An 18,130-nucleotide genomic window follows, 5' to 3' on the forward strand; every position below is an offset into this window, starting at 1 on the left:
CTCTTCACCTTGCTGCTGCTTGTCATCCTCCATCTCTCTCTTTTACCGACGACCTTCTCTCTCCGTTCCCTAACCGGATATCACTGCATTCGCCAGTTCGCCGAACCGGTTAAACTGTTCCAGGGCTGTACAGGATCCATGGAGTTAGTTTAGCGGTTGGGTTTTAGTGCGGACTATTTTGCCGTCTTTTGCCGTTGCGGTTTTTCCGGTACATGGTCTTGTGTTTCTTTTTTTTGTAACCGTTTACAAGTCGTGGCGGCCATCTAGGGAACAAATAACGGCCCCTTGTGGGACGCGATCAAAAACCCCAACGTCTGGTCTGCACGTTCCGGGGTGTGCTCCGAAGGCCTCTTTTATTTCCCTAGAGTGTCATCTGGCAGGGATTCCACGGGCTTGTAAACGGCCATAATACATGCATGTTCTTTTATCGCAAATTATCGTAGCCTAATTATTGGTTGTTTTTTTATGTTAGTAGGTGTTAGTAAATACTTAAACCTATATTAAACAAAAAGTACAAATTTTGAACAGCAAGAAAAATTTAACAACTAACAACAATATTTAGAGCCAATCAAATACAAACAAACAAAATATTTACAGACTTAAGAACTAAGACACTAAACTAGACAAACTCTTCCATTGTGCCGATCAATTTTGAACGTGATCGGTAACACGTTGTAAACCGACCCTCCATGAAGCCGGCCTGGAAACCACCGACGAACCGACATGACATCCCATATATTTTCCTTAAAAAACTTGTATCCGAAAATTTGAATTAAAATACGTTAAACAGTAACATCTGCACAACGGATCGCTATTTATCTTGGAAAAGTAGAGAACAGGTTTAGCAGAATGTCATTCACTAACCATGTATGACCGACACGAAAAAATAAAAACACTCTAGGAGCACAAGTGAATGCATAAAGTCCTTTGTAAAAATTACTTTATCCTTTGTTTTTGCAATACACAAATAATTACCGGGTTACCGTACCTTTGTACATGGCTCTGCTGTTTAACATTAGTGATCGTTCGCTTGTAAGCAAGTGGTCGTTTGCTTGCAGGATCTTGTGAGTCAAATATGAAACGCTCGTGTCACGTCAGTTCGTCAGTGTGGTAACTTCCCACAAGTCTATTAGCTATTGGCGATAGTCGGTAGAAGATTCGTCGAATTGGTGCCACACGGTCTAGGACGTTCTCCGCTACGCTGTTAATGACTGTTTTCACGGCACTCCAACAGTCCTCAAGAGGGACTTCATCCAGCTCACCCTCTTCCAGCAGCGCGGTTTCAAGAAATAACGCATAGTTTTCGGCGACATCATTTTGCAGATAGGCCCTCTTGAAAAGTTGGTGCCGATATGACTCCGATATTGTTCAAATTTTGACTTACTTACTTTACTTTAATGGCCGACAATCCTTATGAGCTGATCCTAGCCGAATGTATTAGTGATTTCCAGGATTCACGGTCACGGTTTGCCAGTCTCCAGTCACCCTGCACTCCTGCTGCGCGTGCATTTTCCTCAATCGCGCACACCCAACGAGTGCGTGGTCTACCTCGAAGCTGACGACCTTGCCCAGGTTCTCTGCTGAACACTATTTTCGCTGGTTTTTCTTTGGGAATTCGGGCTACATGTCCAGCCCACTGTAACCGCCGGCGCCTGATCAGCTTCACAATATCATAATATTTATACAACTCGTGACGTCATAGCGGAATATGTGAATTCGTCGACAACCTTGTACCGTTCCCTATCTATTTCCACCGCAGATCCAATATCATTTTGACTTCCACGCTCTCTGCCAACAACCATGTACTTCGTTTTGGCAGTGTTTATGATCAGTCCGATTCTTGCAGCTTCCCTTTTGAAAGGCACCAATGCCTCTACAATAGCTCTACATCAGTACCAACAATGTCGATGTCATCCGCAAAGCCTAGGAGCATGTGCGACTGGGTGATGATGGTTCCATTAAAATAAAATCCATAAACGGATGATGAGTCCGCAAGTTGTATTCCCGAAATTTGTCAAAGATTCTCGAAAACCCTTCTCGAAAAACACACTGGCAATTGCCGACAAAAGACTCTGATAATGGTCTCAATTTGTTCAACAGAATACGAGAGAGTACCTTATAGGCGAAATTTAGAAGTATTATGCCCCGATAGTTACTACAATCGAGTCGGAGTCCCTTCTTGTATATTGGGAAAATGAGACCATCAAGCCAGTCTGAAGGCATTTCTGCTTTCATCCAGATTTGCTTTCATCAGACTACTTCTACCCAAATTTTCATGAGAAAATACCTAATGGGTAATTTTCTACTGCGTTTCTTCTGTGGTACTATTTGATGTGGGACACCCTTTATTGAATTTGTGAAAACCAGAAGTTCAAATTTCTAAAATGTTTCTCTTAGAAAATGCAAGAGGACACGTTTAACCAGGCAGAAGCTGTGGAACGAGGAGGAGCTTCGTTTCTTGGAACCCTACAAAATTAGGGATTCCAAAAACTACGCATGAAGGTGAATTCGAGATACGCTAGTGATCGCAGGAACATTCAGGCTGCGCGTTCAAATGATGAGGAGAAAATCGTGGTAGATTAAGTTATTGCAAATGCAGAGGCAGGATACGGCGTAAAATGTCTTGGGAAGTCAGAAGAGTTATGCTTCACACAATTTTAGCAACCTGAAATTATGATCAAACAATCTATGATTTAAAAAAAATAACAGATCCAAATAAATTAAATAACTTCTTATTGATCTATTTCTATTTTTTACGAATGAAATACACGCCTTAAATACTTTAAAGCATTTAATGTAGAAATAGTTTATCACTTTCATTCTTTGACTTCTACCGTGTTATTTTTGACTAAAATCGTACCTTTAATAACACAAAAGTGTGAAAAATGTATAGAAGAAAGATTATTTAATACTTCTTATTACAATTAATAAGTTGTTTGCCTATTAGTATAAATTTCTTAGACAAAATATTGGCTGTCCGGAAAACGATTCAAAAGTGATTTTAATTCAATGAGATGTGAGGGGTCCGGATTTATGAACAGGACAAGCTTTTTTATTTCTCTTATTTTAATCGAATTTTTATAATAAATTGCTGTGTTATTTTAAAGTGTCAGTTTAAGTTTAAGGACATGAAAGAAGAAATTGGGTGCCATATTATACGCTGTCATCGGCAAACTCTAGTCGAGTCGTCAAAGCGAGGAATTCTGCCGTTAACCGCGTGGCCGAATGTTCGCATTTGAGCGTAGGTACAGACCAGAAACGGAATAGAATGGTGCCTATAGGTGAAGGCGCACGCTCCAGTGCGCTTGCTAAGCTCTTTTTTTTCTTTCAAAGCCCCGTTCAGGGGCTCCAGATGGGCACAAGAAGCTTAAGAAATTTAGAAAATAGGTATCATCACATAAGTCCCTTTTTGGCTCTGCTAGGCGTACTTTGCCGTCTTCTATTGGCCTTTATCTCTTTCGTTTTATTGTCAATTGCCGGCATGTCGTGCCGGCAACAGGAGCCTGCTTCGAGACGAGCCACGGGCCCTTTTTGTGGCTCTTCTTTGCTCTGCAGTTCTAAGCTGCATTAAAATGGATTATAGTTTTGAATTAACATAATAATGAAATCTGGCTCAATTTTCAAGTGGATTTCATTATTCCCAGACAAGACCAACTTGAGTGAACTCGGACCACAGGGCGGTCGCATTGTCTTTACGATCGAGATTGCTCCTGTTCGGTTACCTTTGTCCCGGACAATCGATTGTCTTTCGAAAAGTAATTCCACAACCAGTTGGAATATCAGTTACTTAAGCTTGGTTTCAACTACTTAAGATGAATGACAATTATCTTACAATTTTAAGACATATTATTTGAGTGGCTCTTCGTAGGTACGTAGGACTTAGGAGAAGAAAGCTTACTTTAGATTTTTTCGAGTGTCCGTTCTTTGTTGATGGGACAAATATTTGCTTGAGCAGTTCCTTGCATGCGGATAATTTAATTTCCTTGTAGAATAGTGGCACAATGCTGGCCGTACTTGAGCGAAAGAATTGAGACTACTGGGTCAAAGAAGCGACTGCTGATCCTGGGACGAACAAGCGACAGACAATTCCGTTTTGTGTCCGAGAACAATTCAGGTAAGCGATATTAAACATAAGACCACTCGAGTACTCCTTTATTCCATGGAGTACGGCGTTCATTTGTGAGTAATATATGAGTAATTGTTTCAGAATAAATGTTAAGCAGTGTATAGGTTGCTGAGAAAATGTTAAGTGACATGGAATAGGAAACTTGATTGATGTTTTTATTAATTCAATAGTGAATGATTTTAAAATTGTCCCACATTTTTGATAGATGTTTCACCGATAAAACTGACCAAGCTCACCTCTGCGTGTCTCGTCCTGGATTAATCTGCAACAGTTTCTGAATCACATCCGACAAACCGGAACGATTTCTGGCTCTCTCATGCACCAGTGAGTGTAAGCTTTGCCGCTTCCAAAGAGTGCCGATTCTCTCACTCATCGGCCCAACTAAGGATCAAGGTTCACATACCGGAACAGATAATCTTATTCAAGTGGAAGAAAAACTCATCCAACAACTACTAGCTTGCTGGCAGACTTCGCTTTGATGCTACCGAATTTAGGTTGAAAAGTTGAAAAATTCACTCCATCAGCACCAATAAGCACCGAAACCGACAGGTACCAGTCATTGAAGTGCTGGATGCGCATCGATGACAGAAAACCTCTCTGGACTCGGCTGGACAAATTCGCTTTCTGCTGGCCGGCAGCGGCAAAACATCCTCAAAGACCGGCTTGGCGCAGATTACCGCTTATCTACTCATCAACAATTTGCTTCACTGGCGCATCTTCAGGTGGGCAGCCAGTGAAGGATTGGCGCGGAAATTCGCAGTCGCATTGTCCAGTTACTGTCCAGCCGTCAAACCTTGCCACCCTCCGGTCCCTTTGTCCACTTCTTCTTCGGTGAGATCAGTGAGATGTTGGCGGGTACCTAATCGATTATGGATTCTACGTTTTCATTTGTCGATTGCGACAGGCCGCAGCAGATTCAGCCAGCCGACTTTCGGGGTCGGAGAGAGTCAAACTGAGTTCCGCTGTGCGGTGCGGTGTGGTATTGGGGATAAGGCTTAAAACTAGTGAAGTGTGATACACTGCTGAATAAAGACGATGGAAAAACAAAGACCGACAGGAGAAAAACAAGAAGCAACAATATGCGCAGCACCCAGGGGTGAAGAAATGAAATGGTGATTGAATAATTTAACACGCGGTATTTCTGGTTTTGTTTGATCTCCGCGGCGGGAGAAGATCTTGTTATGTTGCTTCAGACAGCGGAAAACACCGCACCGTCAGATTTTGGTAGCAATGTTTGCTACCAAATTTGTATTTTCAATAAAAATATATTCTTAAAAATTTTACACTAAAACGATTAAAATATAAATCTTGAGAAACATTATTTAAAAAGTTTAAAATTTATTAATTTGATTAACATAAGACTAAACCTAAAATAAAAACTTTGACATTTCTGTTTCAAATCTAATAAAAACATACCCAAGTGCAGGTCGTGTACAGTAGTATTGCGCAGGAAATGTTTCATATTTGACAGCGATACTCTCTAGGTTATTTACACTTTTTACAATTAGCATTGGTGTTCAACAATCTGATGGATTGTCAATTGCAATGGTGGAAGAGTGAAATATCAATCACCAATTATTGTGGCTTCCTGAACAGAAGTGATATTCAAGAAAATTGAATCAATCCTCCTAGTGGCGAATTTATACTTACCTCACGACATGCGAAGATCTTACGATTACAATATTAGCATAGCTCTAATGTGTTGTTGTACATAGGAAATTGTAGGCTGAAACCGAAATTTACGGTTTTTACCTTTGTTATAGTGTAACAAAGGTTTTATGCTCCATTGGGTTTTATTTAACTAAATAAAAACAACATTTCTAGCACTGACGAACTGACATGACACGTAGAAGAAAATCCCTTTAAAAAACATCGTCCTGCACATTCCGCTTGCACATTAACACCCTCTGTTATGTTTGCGAAGTAACTGCTATTTGTAAGGTTTTATACTGTGTAGTTGTCACATTTGTACTGTTTAATACGCAACACTCGAAGTAATACTCTAGAGCCGCGATGCGGCCGTGTTGCAAAACTCCAGAGTTTTGTTTGCTGGAATTGACACTCTAACGGGTAAGATCGTCTGTGTGGATGGTAAATGGTTGAATGATGCGCTCCAGAACCACCATGAGGTTCCACAGCCTCTTATTCAGCAAATCTCTACCTCCTCGTGGTACCATCCGGGATACGTTCCTTAGTGGAAATCGGACAACCGGTGGAAACTAGGGTCGTATGCGGACAGAGAAGAGGGCACTCATGCGAAGGCTGAAGTGTAAACTCTCCCCCTGCAGGACGGTTCTCTTGACTCCCAGGAACCAAAGCAGAGGGTCCAAAGCCCCTAAAGAAGATGGTTGTAATAGCTGTTATCCATTGCTATTATGTAAAAACATGAATGGATAAACCCCTAATCCAAAATGTGACGCGACCCGTGCCGAGGGATGAATGGTGTAGGGGGTTCTATAAATTCTCTCGCCGCAACGGAGCCTGTGGAGTACCAGGGCGCCCTCCACAGCAGTTTGCCCTTGCTGCATCAAGCCGGTCACTGATGCAGTGGACGATTTTTTACCGTGCAAGCTCTCTCTCCCGAAAAAAAACAAAGAAACGAATGAGGTGGAGAGGAGAGTAGGGGAGAAACTGGACTTGAACGATGCGCTAGCTGAGGTTCAGTCCTGATCCTCGTCTATCCTCAACACGCCGACTCGTTGTGAAATGACAAGCGAAGATGTGGCTCCAACTCTCTACTCACGGGTCGAGATTCACTCTGCCTGATCTCAGACTGTGTGCTGGGCTGTAACAAAAGGAGAGCCGAACAGTTATGGGCAGTAGGATGGCTGTACAATCGCTCAAAAAATCTAAAAATGTATAGCGTCGAGAATCACCCCTGGGTTACTCAAAAGTTGCTGAGTCTCAATAAGAGAGACAGTCTTGCGACAGGACATTGACCTAGTAAATATCATCTTCGGAATCTCAGTTTCGTACAAGATGATATTTAACCTCGGAACACTTGCTCTGCAATCATGGAGCACAAATAGTACACAGACTGCAGTATGTTAAAAAGGGGAGATCTGGATAGCGTTGCCGATCAGGGTACTAGGTTCATAAACCTAGTCATGTATCGCTCCAGCTACCAGTCTGTCACTTCCTCAATAAGTGATAGGTAAGCTTTAAGCGTATAGTAAAATGATAAAACGGGGATTACCACAATATTTCAAAATAATGGACGCAGTGGTAAGAGTACCCAACAGAGGAGACGAAGAAGACCGTCTGTAGACGGCCTTCACTTCTGAAGCTTCAGAGCCACATATGTAATTTTGTTGGGGTTTGTCACCGTAAAATTCTATATGTTACTCTTGTTGACTTTTTCGGTGAGAAATAAGAACTAAAATGTTTTCAGCGGACGTTTCGACTTACTATGCTTCAGTCATTTACTACGCGTTGAACATCTATTCTCACTGCCTCGTCCTTTATAACTCATAACAGTTTATAACAGTTATAAAAGTTATAAAGGACGAGGCAGTGAGAATAGATGTTCAACGCGTAGTAAATGACTGAAGCATAGTAAGTCGAAACGTCCGCTGAAAACATTTTAGTTCTTATTTCTCACCGAAAAAGTCAACAAGAGTAACATATACATATACATATGTAATTTGTTTGATTAATTTGAATTGACAATATGGAAAATGTGTTCAGGAGAGATTTCTTGATATTTTCATATTAATATCACAACATTCTGAAAATCTATTTTAAGGTTAACGATTAACGATTTTAAGATTAACGAGAAATGAGTCAGATTCGACTCAAAAACGAGTAAGATGGGGTTCAGTCTCATAAAAAGTGGAACAGCCCAAAAAGTAGTTTAAGCCGACCTGTAAACTGAGTAATATTTAGGGTATGAAATGGGGAAGGCGTCCAATATAGCTATAACCATCCCAATCCCCTACCTAGCGCCTCCACGTGGCCATACCTGGTAATGCTCTATTGAGTAGCCAAGCTAGGAGGTGCGATGCTGGGTGGTTCCCGGCTGCCTGGTCTCAAAACCGCGGTTTTGGTGACGACGGAACCACACGGCCTAGCTAATAGGTAAGCCTAATAAGTCATTTGAATTATTTTTTTCGTTTTAGCTTATGAAGCATCTCCTGCTATATAGTAAAAACTTTGGTCAAAACGAGTCTTAATACTGCACATGGATACCAGAATGAAAAATTAAATTAACTATTAGAAGCACTTATGGAACCTCAAAGGACGCTACTCTATTCCATACGAAGGACTGCTGGTAAGATTGTTCTATTTTTACTATATGTACCACATTTCATCTTAATATCATATTATTAACAGTATTATTATTGATATCATAAATGGGGAAGCCTGGATGATAGAGTGGATTGCCAACCTGAATCCATAAGGTCTGAAGCAAATATGGCACTTCTCAATTCAAAACAAACAAATCACCACGTGGGTTAAAGTTGGCACAGCGAAATTGATTATTACATGAAAGGATCCTAATGTCGGAAAGCGACTCTTATAACCCCGGAATGCGCACAAGTGCATCTGCTTGTGGGTCCGCCCAATCCATTTTGGCCCGTTCTGTAACAGCATTAGTGTGAAATTCATTTGATAATCAAATTTGGATCTACTGTAATTCTACCCACATATATTGGCAAGTCCTTGAACTGATGGTGGCTTTCCCCTGCTACTACTACTACTACAACTACCTGTAAATTGAGTTATATTGAGTCCTGAATGAATCTACCTGTGAATAGGTCGGATTTACCTAAAACTTGGTTCAAACTACTCAAAATGCGCAAAATGTACAAATTCAAATCTTGAGTAAAAAATTTAACCAATTTGGGCTACTTTCTACCTTTAACTGAATTATTGTCTGTTATTGTCTCTACGGCTAACACTAATGATATCGATATCGATATCGTCAGACCCTCAGGGGCATGAGAGATTTCATAAGGATGGTACTGGTCTTTGCAGGCTTGCTCTTCGAATAGCACCTTCCAATGCTATGCTGAACAGCAAATTCAATAGTCCGTCATCTTAGTTCAAACCTTCTAACGTTACAAACGAGTCCGATGCCGCACCTGCTATTCTGACGCTTGATTTTGAACCATCAGGGGTAAGACGTGTCAGCCTAATCAGTTTTGTTGGAAAACCATGTTCAAACATAAACCACCATAGCTCATTTCGTTTCACTGAATCGTACGCCGCCTTGAAGTCTATAAACAAATGGTGAGTTTGCAAGTTGAATTCGGAATTTATCTAGGATTTGTCGCAAGGTGAACATTTGGTCCATCGTGGACCGTACTGCTATTCGCCAACAAAGGTTTCACACCTGCTATTCTGACGCTTGATTTTAAACCATCAGGGGTAAGACGTGTCAGCCTAATCAGTTTTGTTGGAAAACCATGTTCAAACATAAACCACCATAGCTCATTTCGTTTCACTGAATCGTACGCCGCCTTGAAGTCTATAAACAAATGGTGAGTTTGCAAGTTGAATCCGGAATTTATCTAGGATTTGTCGCAAGGTGAACATTTGGTCCATCGTGGACCGTACTGCTATTCGCCAACAAAGGTTTCCTGCAATTGCCTTAGCGAAAAACAAGATGCGGAAGACAATTTTGTATGTATAATTGAGGAGAATAATGACTCGGTAATTGCTGCATTCAAGTCGATAGCCTTTTTTGTAATTAGAGCATATGAGACCTTCCTCAACTCTTTCGCTGCTTTTCTAACCTCGTCCACAGCATCAATTTCCTAAAACCGCGAATAAAACTGTTAGCTCCACTAGAACTTTCTGATGGCCACTATAAAACTGTCTTCCTACCAAGTGGCCCACTCTTAAGAAGGTTGTTAAGAATTAGGGTACAAGCTCTAATAGTCTTATTATGCTGTACTGAAAGCAGCAATAAACCTGTTTTTTGTATTTTGCTGCTTGACAGCCACAGCCATAATTTTATGAAGCTTCCACAAGCTTCCACAAAGCTATAGAGCATAACGCTTGCTCTGGTAAAAAGGTAAACCAGTCAGCAAGCTTTGTTAACTTGCAAATATATATCCGTGACTGTAAGTAGAGTTACAGTTTTACCGTCAGATCGTCCTTATGGAATTGGTTTATAGGGACAATAATAAAACATCCGATGGAATAAATAATAAATTTTCAGCAGTTTCTGTAGTTGTATGGCATATGCGTATTAAATTTTATCGTGCATATGACAGGTGGATAAATTCAATTAGTCAATGTCGATTTCTAGTAAAATCATTCTAGTTGCTTCCTGTGACATGAAAACCTATTAAAAATGCATAAAAAAATGTTTTCGGTGTTGCACTCCAATATTCTTCATGGTAGCAGCAATAAATCGGTTTGGTCCATAGCAATACCATAACAAAACCAGAAGTAATGACTCATACCGCAATAAAACTTAAAAATCAAATAAAACCAAGCAGCTTTAGAATTGTTAACTACTTTTAAAGTTGTAGTTTCAGCTTTGTACAAAACGTGTAACAAGCGAGCTGCGCTTCTTACCACAACAAATTAACGTCCTGTCAGAGGCCTGATTTTGGTTTCAGACAAGGCTCTTATATATTAGATGCTTTAACTCTTATTTTGAATAATTGTATAGTTTCTAAGGCTGTGAACCATTTCGCGAAATTTTTAACTTTTTAGTTAAAATTTGACAGTACGATGGTTTTTCACCGTCTGTCGAAAAAACCCTGCTTGAGAGCATGATTAGTTTTGACAGTTCGATGGTTCGCTTCTGAGAGCCAATGAGATATGCCAAGTGAGGAAGAGAGCTTCGATGTGTTTCACTAATTTTTCGTTGGATTTTTTTGCCAATTTATGGATGTTTATAGTATAATGAATTTGGTCATTAACCTAGGTTAAAATGAAATAAATTTTATCTATCAAATAGGAGCAAATGAACACCAAAAATTCATCCAATTTCAACCCGGACTGAATAAACAAATCCGCTATTACAGAAACATATCTTCATCCTCACCTTATATGCTCTCATTGAGCAAAACAAACTATCAATCTGTCAAATATGAAATGGTTCGTATTCTGAACTGATTTTAACCACTCGAGGAGAAATAACTATCGAACTGTCAAATGTTAACTAAAAAGTTAAAACTTTCGCGAAATGGTTCACAGCCTAAGAAATATTTATAAGAGAACTTAGTGCACAGTAAATATCTTCATGCATTGGTAAATTTAAAAAAAACTTATGCAGTACAATTTTATCAGAATATTCTGTACAAAATGTGTAAACAAGTTTCAGTTTTTTGAAAAACTGAATCGATTTTCAATATTCTGCAGGATCTACGGAATATGCGCAGCAGAAAGCTAAGAATATACTACTCTAGGGAAATTCTTCAATGATATTAAACATATTACATACGAAGCTTTCGAATAAAATTACAAATGTTTATAGTTTCAATTTATTAGAATATCATTTATTAATCTCAGGAATACTCATACAAAAATATGATTGCTTTACTGTAAACTAAGCAAAGGCACTAGCGCTGAAGAGAAAATAGTTTGAAATATTCATAAATACACACTAACAGACTAAACACGGTACTGTACAATTCACCACCACATACATCATATCACACATCACTAAAGCAGCAAAATGGAAGCAATGCTAAAGTTCACCTTTTTATTGTCGTCATTATTTTCTTCACCACGAGACTCATTCGCCGCCGGGGCACTGGACGCCGGAAGTGACCTGCCGCCTGCAGAACCATTCTCCGCAGGGCCCAATCGAACCGGTGACGACAGCCGATCTTCCGAAGCGGGCAGTGTGACACTGAAAGCCGACGATTGGTCCGATTCCGGAATGGATTCGGACGGTGAGATCTGTGGCGCTAGCAGAGGCGACCTCACGGGCGCCGGAAGCAGTGCTTCGCCACGGTTTGCCATCGCCAGGAAGGGATGACCTATTGGAGGTTGAGTGTGGGGTGGACCCAACGTCGGATGGTAGGGATTCCGCGCCATAAACGGTATCATTAGATCCATCCAGCTGGGGTTGAACATATGATTGTACTGGCGCATCAGCAGTTCATTGGTAGCAAGCCCGGGAGGAAATCGACGCTGCATTTGGTGCATTTGTACACGTAACGCCGCTTCAGATCCGGCTTGAGTGCCGTCGTCTAGCAATCGGGGATCCAACAGGCGGCCATCCAGCGGATCAGGCTCGTTTGATCTGACCCGCTTGGACTCGTGGAGCTGTTGCAGATCGTTGCGATCCTCGTCATCTGTCATCTGGCCACATGTTCCCGAGGACGACAACGACGACGACGACGAGGATGACGTTGATGTATTGCTGCCGCCGCCACCGCTGCCCAGCTTCCTTTTGCATCGGGACTGACCTGTCTCGCGGAATCCTTTGGCGAACGGGTTGTTATCGATCTTCAGTTTGGTTATTCGATCGTTCTGCAAGTACAGAGTAAAAAAAGAAGCGGAAGAAAGAGATGATAAGATCGGTCTTTTTTACGGCAAGCGGATCAAGATCGAATCGGTAATCCAGGCTGCCAGACAGACGCACCCCAGCTCATCAACAAATGTTTCGATTATTCAAATGAGAAAACTGGTGTTTCTTGACCACATTCAGCAGATTTGACGCTCCGTGAAAAAAGAGCGCATATCTAATTCACAGAATGCCTAGACGGCACTACTTCGATCAGAAGCGCAAGAACCTGTTTTTACGAAAAGCGCCGAAAAGGCGTTCCATCAGAAGTTCACCCTCCATCATAATTAAGAGCTTTAAAAGAGTTATTTACCAACAAACGTTAACCAGCAGTCGTCGGCCATCTGATCCCACGACCAGGCAGCCAACCGACGGCTTGTAATTGTGCCGCTGAATTGCCCCGCACCCATCAAGGGTTCGGAGCTGGTGGGTCTTCAAGACGAAGGCGAAGAGAGAAGAAAAAAAACATCGAATCGAAAGAAATGTCGTCATGTATCATGTTCTTTTATCACCTTTCAGCTTTGATATGATCGTACATCAAAAATCATTTTCCATTCCGCCGAAATAAATCCGATCGAACACGTCGAGTGAGCATTACGATCACAGAGGAGGAGCGGCATTTTGCGCTGCATCTCTGATCAGCGCGAGTGGTGAAGGGGCGAAACTGGCTTGGGATGGCTGGGTGGAACGGAAATGGCCGCTGATTTTATAATACGACACAGGCTCTTGAGTGCCACAGTGGGTACCAAACAGCCGACCGACAGTCAGTCGGGTGAATAAAAGGAGAAATTCTAGTCGTTCCGTGCTCGAGAGTGAGCGGGAAACTGTAAGAAGGAAAAAGTATAATGATAAACCGATCTGGTGACCACTTTGAAGATTATGTAACGGAGATCTGAACGGTTGGCGGCGGTACTTTTGCGTTTGAGGCAAGATTATCGCTGCTTGATCCTGATCGCATTGTTTGCTCGGCGACTGTAGATGGCCGCTCCGCGGCGGCTTTGGTTCTATTAATAATTAAAATCGTTTAGGGAAGGGATGAAAAGAGTACGTCTTCCGGAATTGCTGAATTGGAACCGTGACCATGATCGAAGTTATACCATCGAAGTTTCTTTGGCGGTAGGAAGTTAAATAAATTGTGGTTTCAGGAGTATTTTAAAGCATTCTGTCGTGAATTTATCGTTTACCCATGCGATCGTAAGCCGAGCGGTCAAGGTTTATTTTATACTTATTCGGTAATATTGAACTATGCGTAGTTTTGTTTAATGCCATTTTATTTGATTCATATCAATAAAGTTTTTTTTCTAATTTTTTGAATTGAATTCATCAAATTTTTATTTTATCACTTCGACCGGTAATACCAACTCTACACTACAATAATTGAAGCTAGATCTAGGATAAAATTGTTATCAATTATTAGAAGTTTTAATGTGTTGTACCCGACTTTAGTTTTGAATTAGACGTTCAAGTAAAGAACAGTTGGTGATGGTGATATATGAGGCTATATTATTCAAGTAATAGCGCATAAATCAGTTTGGCCATCTCTGAGAAACATTTAAATAATCGAAACTTAGTTAAAACACATTTCTAAGCATAACTTTCGAACTGCTTATTCCATTCTAATGAGATGTTTCACAAAACCTAGCAGCATAAAGACCTTTCATTTGATACTAAACTCATCAAAAAAGAATGAACGGTTCCGAGAAAAAATCGTGATAAGCTGTTTTCATATTTTTTACTTATAATTTTTGAACTGATTGTCGAACGGCGAATCAATTCAATGGAGATCTACTTCAAACCTTTCAAACAATTCATGCACTAATCGCTTCAGCAATTTTCGAGAAAAAGAAGACTAAAGTTAAGCATCATACACATCCACACATACCTGGGGTGCCCCAAAACCGTTGTTTTGCCAATCTGTCTTAAAGAAACTTTTGAACGACTGAACCGATTTTCATGATTTTAATAACAAATGAAAGGTATTATTATTCGTGATATTTATTAATCGTCAGTAGAAGTAATATAAACCAACAAACACATCGTAACCGTAAAAGTGGGTATGTACGTTCTGGCATAACTCAGGTACGCCTGGAACGTTTTACACCTGATATAGGTATAACACGGATTGGTCTTCAACAAAACCGCCAATAAGGACCGCCTAGCAGTTATTGCAGAGCTTCATGAACATGGCCTAGAAACGCTGACAACTGTTCTGTACAGGGTTATTTCCAAGATTTGGGAAGAGGAGAAGCGCCCGGCGAAACAACGACGACGAATAGAAACTCGGTACTAGGAACTGGAAGATTGGAAGGCGATCAACGACAGGATATGTCTATTGAGGACACAAAACCGTTTCTTCAATTACAATATCATCAATGTGTACTGTCCGTACGAAGACCTAGACCTGATGATGAGAAAGAAGCGTTCTACGCGTGGTTGGAGGCAACGTACGGCAACTGTCCGCCACGGGACATCAATTTCATCAACGTGGTTATGAACGCCCAGGTCGGTAGAGAAAAAATGTATAGGTCGGTGATCGGGTCACCTAGTCTGCACACCGACACGAACGATAACAACTAACGATGCATAAACTTTACAGCGTCCCGAGGCCTATTGGTCCACAGCTCCTTTTTCCCACGTAAAAATATTCGGAATGCCACCTGGAGATCACTTGACCTACGTACAACCTCTCATAGAGGGCCGGTCTTCCCTGTGCACTATCAATCGTAATCCAAGTACGTCAAAACCGTCCTCCTCGACTGGACATTAGGCAGCTAGATAAATCGTAATCTGCCGACAACCACGTGTGATTACTAGATAAGGCACTGCCGTCTTCCGAGGAGTTAGGTGGTTCAACCCTCGAGAGTGTAGGGATCGGTTGGGGCAGAATACGCTCGACCATCGGAGAGGCCGCTACTGCGATACTAGGTCAAAGGCCCCGGAGTATACGAAATGATTGGTTTGATGGGGAATACAAACAAGTGGTGAAGAGGACAAAATGGCTCGTAAAAGTTATCAGAACATTGCTACTAGGAAGAACTTCGCCAACCTGTACTTGTACCAACGAGCAAGAAATCAGTTAACCACGATTCTAAGGAATAAAGCGCTAGAAAGAGGACAAAGATTGTAAACCGAATTAATCCGTACTAATGACACGCAAGATCTACGAGAAGGTGAACCAAACTCGTAATGGCTACACCCCGCAACCTGACAATTTAAGGGACAAGGAAGGGGATCATAAATGAACCCTAAGCAGTCGACAGGTGGAAGCAGTTCTTCAATTAATACCTTAATGGCGAAGTTGCAGAAGGGGGTGGGACAGAAATTAATCTAGGAATGCCCATAGAAGCTACCCAGCAAACCAGATATCGTATATTCATGTCGAGATTTAATCTTATATAAATGAATATCACATCGGACTCGTATAAGTGTACACATCTTGTAAGCACATTGTGTAAATTTCATCGTATGTAATGCACACGATGATTGATATACGAATTAATAGTAAAACTCGTAAATAGGTCGAAAGATAATCGGGTTATGCTAAGCAAATATCGCATATGACGATTTCTTAGATTTAGTTACCAACAATGGCTATCATGAAGATGTAATCGTATTTAATTACAGTTTTCATCGGATTTTGTTTTGCAAAATATCTTATATGACATCGTTTTAAATTTATATACAAGCAGTGATAATCGTGAGATTCTAGGTGCATTAAAATAAGATTTGCATCAAAACACGTTCAAATTTGTTGTTATTTCTTTACAACAAAAACAACAAAATAGAGAGATTTCAGAGATACGTTCTTAATGCAGATTTGTCAACCAAAAAAAAATTAACGGTTTCTTCGCTTTTATTTTAAATTTAAATATCTATTTATATCTTTTGTTAAAATTGAATTTATTTTTATTGTGGCGGAATATTCAAAAAACTATTATCTGGTTTGAAAAACTTTTACAATTACCTTTTCAATTATTTTAAAAATGTTAATAATTCAAATAAGCCCGCCTAAATATTACCCAGCAAGCATATAATGATTAAGACATACTGACAAGACAATAAAAGATCTTTTTGAAATAGCACTCTTTGAGGAGTTTGATTAATTTTAGCACATTAAAACCACGTAACGTAACGTTTTAAAAATTAAAAATGTTAAAAGGAGAATTTCATAATTTTTTAGATATTTCTCTGATAGGTAAGTGAACGAACGGAAATCTTAAAATTTACCAAGGAGGAAGGAAATGCAAATGTTAAGCGGAATTGGAAAAAGACATTCAGCATTAAACTGTTAAAGTAAAAAATAATGTTTGATGCTTATTGTTGTAAGCAATTTTGAGCTGTACTATAGCATCTAAATGTTCAGCATTCTATTTTTAATAACTTTTAATTTCTTTTTAAGAGCGTCTGAAATAACAGACAACATTTTTGTAGCTTTGTAGCTTTGAGCTTTAATAATATTATCTCCATATAATCACATATGAATATGCATATAACGTATTCTAATGTATATTTAGAACAATATGTACCACGGAAAGCTAACAAAGCACCTGCATAGCATTCCATGAAGTCAGCATTATCGTTAAAATAAACGATCAAATGCAAACTTATTTACGACACTGTAATTCAGTCACAATTGACACAAACTTGTATGTCGGATGAGAATAAATCAAATCCGTACTTACATGTTCAATGCATCAGATAAGATCTCATTGCTTACATGTACGATGACTTCGGTTTAAGATGTGCAAAAATGTCATTGAGGTACTGATGTACCAGTAGCTTAAAGGTAATGAACAAATACTGCGGTACGGGTGATTCTTGGTTCTAAACCAGGTGAGTACAGCTTGTTTTAAATGATATAGACAAAAAAGTTAAATATTGTGACAGTTCGGTAATATCTGGAAGCTTATGAAAAAAGCTTTCAGCAAAGCTTTTACTTTTTTGTCTCATTAACTTTCAGGGCGAATATTTGGCTATAAATAGCCTGCTCTGTATGCAATTTTTGACACTTGCCATTTACCACATGCGGAAAGGCGAAGGATAAAGTAGAAATATTATATTAACTGTGTCGAAATGCAATCCAGTCAATCGGCTCAGTCGTATAAACTGTTTTGTTTTGTCGGCATATCAATTAATCTGAAGAACTAAATCATGTATATCGCCTCCACTTTTGCATGTATATGCCGTTTCTGCGCATGATATATGATTTGATAGACCTTATATGCTGACGTTTATCTCATTTAGAATTAAGTTATACAGACCAAAATGTTTGCTGGGTAGTAATGTCCCAGCACCTGATCTACAAGAACTAGTAGTACTTACTACCTTCCAGCAGACCTCTACAAATATGACCGAGCAACGCTGGCAACGGCACTGGATTATTGTCAACATTTAGTAGGAAGAGAAGCCACCGGAGGAATTGATGGAATGACGTGTTTGTCCCATTTTCAAAATAGGTGATCGTTTCGACTGGAAAACACTATCTACAAGACACTCTCCCACGCAGATTGTCACCGCTAGCACAAGGTTTC

At 40.1% G+C, this 18,130-nt stretch overlaps 1 protein-coding gene across 1 annotated transcript in view; it reads right to left on the reverse strand.

Annotated features, from left to right (window-relative positions):
- Nucleotides 1–11,749: 11,749 nt before the first annotated feature.
- Nucleotides 11,750–18,130, reverse strand: part of LOC128737050 (T-box transcription factor TBX6-like) — a 93,005-nt gene continuing 86,624 nt past the window's right edge. Inside the window, exon 6 of the mRNA XM_053831597.1 lies at nucleotides 11,750–12,565. Coding sequence (XP_053687572.1) covers nucleotides 11,750–12,565 — 816 coding nt within the window. The remainder of the gene's footprint in view (nucleotides 12,566–18,130) is intronic.

The sequence above is a fragment of the Sabethes cyaneus genome, chromosome 2 (genome assembly GCF_943734655.1).
Source record: "Sabethes cyaneus chromosome 2, idSabCyanKW18_F2, whole genome shotgun sequence".
Taxonomy (NCBI): Eukaryota; Metazoa; Arthropoda; class Insecta; order Diptera; family Culicidae; genus Sabethes; species Sabethes cyaneus.